A 4,472-nucleotide genomic window follows, 5' to 3' on the forward strand; every position below is an offset into this window, starting at 1 on the left:
CCTTGGGACAGTGCAAGACTTGATGGGTGGAGAGAATGAATGAATGACCAAATGAATGAACGAGAGAAACACAGGAGGGGCCTTGCCTGGACCAGTGATGATGACGTCCCATGCAGAAAGTGTGTGTTCAAAGTTCTGTTTAAGCACTATTATTTATTCTAAGATTTGGGGCTATTCTACTTCCAGAACCTGTTAGCGCAAAGCCCCGTCCCCGCTCCCCAGATATTAACACCTCCCATTGCATCACGAGGCCAAAAGGAGGCTGATGACCTGCCTGGGGTCTGAACACAGGACCAGGTCCCTGACTTGGGGAGCGGGAGACCCTCCCCAGCCCATTTCTCTCCTTCCTGGCAGTCTCCACCACTAACCTTGCCTGTTGCCTGCTAGGTCCTTGACACCCCCTGATGGCGGGCAGTGTGTGGGCATCCCTGGGACTCTCCCTTGCCTGCATCTCAGCCCTCAGCCTCAGCTCTCCCGTCTGGTTCCAGACCCCCACCTTCTCCTTTGGCGTCCTCACCTACTGCTCCTGGCCTCAGGGTAACGGCTGGAACCAGAGCTGTGGAACCTTCAGGTCCCTGGACGACATTCCTGACTTTGCCTGGAAGGTGAGACCTGGGCTCACCAATTCACCATCCAATCCACCAGAGCAACAACAACAAAAGCCAAGCTCTGGTTCCCACCGCCTACCCTACCCCACACTGAGCCTCTGACTCTGTAGGTGTGGGGTAGAGTCTGGCTATCTGCATTTTAGCAAACATCCAGGATGATTCTGAAAGCAGCCCCATGTCCGTTTAGTACCTTAGCACAAATTAGGAAAAGGTTCCCCTTCTTTGGGACACTATACTGCCATCTGCTGGAAAACAACTGTAATCAATATGCAAATGTATGATGATCCCACTGCATCTCCAGGAGTTGTGCAGTGTACAACCTGCGCACAGCTACGTGGCTACCCTCTAAGCGCTAAATTTAAAAACCGCAGCTAAGGTGTTGAAAGTCTCAGTTATGATGCATGTTACCAAATGGGTCAGGAATCCCAGTCCGGCACCTCTAAGGAACTTTTAATTACACTGGTGCCTCTCCTGGTGATCCTGTCATATAGCAGGTACTCAGTAAAGTGGGGCATGGTGGTTGTAAGTCTGGATTTTAATTCTAGCTCTACCACTTAATTCGCTATGTGCCCCGAGGCAAATGACTCCACCTCCTTGGACCTCGGTTTGTTTATATGTAAAATGGGGGGTGATAATAGCACAGACCTCTTGGGGTTTTGAGGATTCAGTAGCTACCCAATAAGCAGAGACACCTGCACCGGTCCCTACCTGTCCCAGTCAACACTCTCCTTGCTCTTTCTTCCTGACAGGTCTCAGCTGCAATTCTCCTTGGAGGATGGCTCTTGTCGGCCTTCAGTGCAGTTCTCCTCCTGTCCTGGGCCCTGGCCCCCAAAGGGCTGTGTCTCAGAAGGGGCAGTGGCCCAATGCCAGGGGTGCAGGCAGCTGCAGGTAAATCCACTGGCACATCATAAGCATTCCAGACAAGTTTGTGGAATGAATGAATCAGTGAATGAATGAACGAACCTGTGAGCAGAGTCTGGCCTCCTGTGTTGATTCTCAGAGATAAATCCTAGGATTATAGACTTCCTGGTCTGTTGGCAAGCCAGAAATGGTGGGGAGGGAACGGCATACTTAACATCACCCTCTCCTGCCTTTAGCTAAACCCAGTCCTAATAGTCTGCCCCGCCCTTTGTTTCTCTCACATCCATCCACTTTGTATCCTCTTTACCAGGACCACCATACACAGTTGGGCAGGTTGTGCACTGCACAGCGGTGCCCAGCTGAGGGCTGAGAGATGCAGAAATCTAGCCTATGTGCCACTTGCTACGCTGTGGAATTGCAGGGCTTCAGCTCCCCAGAAGGGTTGCTTTTCTCTAATTCATACATAGGCTTTGGATGGTCTAGCCCAGACCTTCACTGCAACCCTCATTCAATTAATTCTCCACCATCTCTCACCTGGATTAGAGAGATAACCACCTCACATGTCTGTCTGCTGCCACCTTTGACCCCTAGAATCTGTCTGCTATGCTGGCCAAACAGGTCCTATTAAGACTGAAATCAGATCGGGCCCCTCAGACTGGCTTATCTACCCTCCAGTGACTTCCTGTTACACTCAGAGTAAAATCCACACTCCTCGTCATGGACGGTGAGGCTCCGCCTGATTAAACCCTCATTCCCTCGCCAATCTCACCTCTTGCCCCTTCTGCCAGGCTCAACATGATCCAACCACATGGCTTGCTTTCTGTTGCTCAGATACACCATGCTTGTTCCCTCTGTCTGCAATTCTCGTTTCTCAGATCTTACAGGTCTTGCTCCCCTACTCTGCTCAAATATCATGGCCTCAGTGAGGTCTTCTGTGACCCTAGGTACGGGAGCTCCCCTCTCCTGAGATTCTCCTACCTCATTCTTTGTTCTCTGTGCTTCACAGCACTTACCGTATCTGCCTGCTTGATTATTGTTCATCTCCGTCCATTAGAACGTCAGCTACTTGAGGGCGAGGACATGTCTGCTTTGACATCGCCAGCACCTGGGACAGTGCTTTGCACACAATAGGCGTCCGCTAAATATTTGTTGAATCAATGAATGGAGCTATAGTCCTTGTCCTAGGCTTGCACAGGGTCTAGTGCATGTGGGGCACACCAAGTGATTACAACTCAAGGGGTGTTTGACATAATAGGGATGAGCGCAAGACACAAGGAAAAACTCCAGGAGGGTTGGGGGGGGGTGTACAGAAGTCTTCCCAGAAAAGGAATCAGTTGTGCTGAGTCTGGAAGTACAAATGGGAGTTGGTCACATATAGAAGGGGATTCCAGGTAATGGGAACATCAGAGGCAAAAGCATGGAGACAAGCAAGGCACGTTCACAGAACTGTAAGTAGACCAATGTGGTTGAAGAACAGCAAAGGAAGCTGGGGTCATGTGATTCTCCTGCTTTGGAAGGGCCTTGAAAGTGAGGAGGTGTCCAGCTCATTTCCTTAGTATCATTAGTGCCCACTGTAGCACCTGCAACAGTTTCGATGCATGAATGCATGCATGGGTAGGTGGGTTGGTGAATTAACAAATGAGCGAGTGGGTAGGTGAAATTATGGGTGTATCCATGGATATATCAGTGGATGATGGATGGATGGATGGATGGATGGATGGATGATTGGGTGGGTAGATGGATGGATGGATGGATAAATGGATGGATGGTTGGGTGGATAGATGGACAGATGATTAGGTGGGTGGATGGATGGGTGGGGTGCAGGTGGCTAAGTGGGCAGATGGGTAGATGGATGGATGAGCGAATGGATAGAGGGATGGAGAGATGAGTGGACGGGTGAGTAGTAGATGGACAGTTGGGTGGAAGGCTAGTTGAGTAATGGGTGGATAAAAGGAAAGGTGATGAATCAATATGTAAGTGAATAGACTGATGGATGAGTGGGTGGATGGGAGGGTGGATCAGTGAGTCCAGGGATGGAGACTGGCCCAGAACCCCTTGACTGACACACTGGTGTTCTTTCCTGCCATTTTAGCCACTGCCATCATTGCGGGCCTGCTGGTTTTCCCCATCAGCCTGGACTCCCCATTTGCCAAGGAAGCCTGTGGAACCTCCTCTGTGTACTACAGTGGCCAGTGCCAGCTGGGCTGGGGCTATGTGACTGCTATCTTCAGTGCAGTCCTGGCTAGCTTTCTGCCTATGATTGGGTGGCCCCGCATGACTCAGGTCCAGGGGAGGACCATCCTCTTCTCCAGTGACACTGAGAAAAGCATCCTCATGCCAGAAATGAACAAATAAAAATTTCCCAAGAGGAGAAAAAAAAAAGAGGACCCAGGACAATTCTGAGTCCAAGCTGTCCCTCAAATACATCTTTCAGGGGCACCCGGCTGGCTCAGTTGGTGGAGCATGCGACTCTCGATCTGGGGGTTGTGAGTTTGAGCCCTACTTTGCGTGTAGAGATTACTTAAAATTAAAAAAAAAATCCAACTTTAAAAAATGCTGCATCTTTCAATAGACAGGCCTATTCTCCTTCTCTACCCTCCATCTTTATAACTCCTTTTTTCTTGGAGAATTTGAGAATTATTTCTTTTCTAATCAAATATTTAGTAAGTGCCCGTATGTATAAGAGTTTGTGCAAAAGTGTGTCCGGTGTTGGGGTGGGGATGAGGGGACGTGTCTCATCCCTCCCTGCAGACAGTCCCGCTGATATGGAGACTTTGCTCTTACTCAGGGAACATGAAGTCCTTCAGATCCTACTCCAACCTCTCTCTTGTGAAACACCCAACACCCCCGGGCCTCTCCCTCCACCATACTGAATTCTGGGCCCGTGGAAGGCCATTCACTCTTCCATCCTTTGCACACGCTCTGTCAGGGATGCTGGAGTCGACCTGTTGCTTCTGCCTACCATGACCCACTGCCCTTCTTTGGGAGTGGCACCCTAATCTT

General features: G+C 50.0%; 1 protein-coding gene across 1 annotated transcript; it reads left to right on the plus strand.

The window, feature by feature from the left end:
* Window positions 1-404: 404 nt before the first annotated feature.
* Window positions 405-3,824, plus strand: LHFPL7 (LHFPL tetraspan subfamily member 7). The gene is made up of 3 exons (XM_047088125.1): window positions 405-605; window positions 1,358-1,496; window positions 3,562-3,824. Exons 1-3 carry the CDS (start codon window positions 405-407, stop codon window positions 3,822-3,824), a joined length of 603 nt encoding a protein of 200 aa, XP_046944081.1.
* The last annotated feature ends 648 nt before the right edge of the window (window positions 3,825-4,472 follow it).

The sequence above is a fragment of the Lynx rufus genome, unplaced genomic scaffold, assembly GCF_022079265.1.
Source record: "Lynx rufus isolate CCGP_SWC_20201006 ecotype Redwood Valley unplaced genomic scaffold, mLynRuf1.p SCAF_24, whole genome shotgun sequence".
NCBI classification, from domain to species: Eukaryota; Metazoa; Chordata; class Mammalia; order Carnivora; family Felidae; genus Lynx; species Lynx rufus.

What these genes read in the sequence shown, in the direction of transcription:
- LHFPL7 (XM_047088125.1), top strand. Translation starts at nt 405, where the DNA reads ATGGCGGGCAGTGTGTGGGCATCCCTGGGACTCTCCCTTGCCTGCATC. An exon ending in TTCCTGACTTTGCCTGGAAG is followed by an intron (nt 606 to 1,357) that starts GTGAGACCTGGG and finishes TCTTCCTGACAG; the next exon opens with GTCTCAGCTGCAATTCTCCT. An exon ending in AGGGGTGCAGGCAGCTGCAG is followed by an intron (nt 1,497 to 3,561) that starts GTAAATCCACTG and finishes CTGCCATTTTAG; the next exon opens with CCACTGCCATCATTGCGGGC.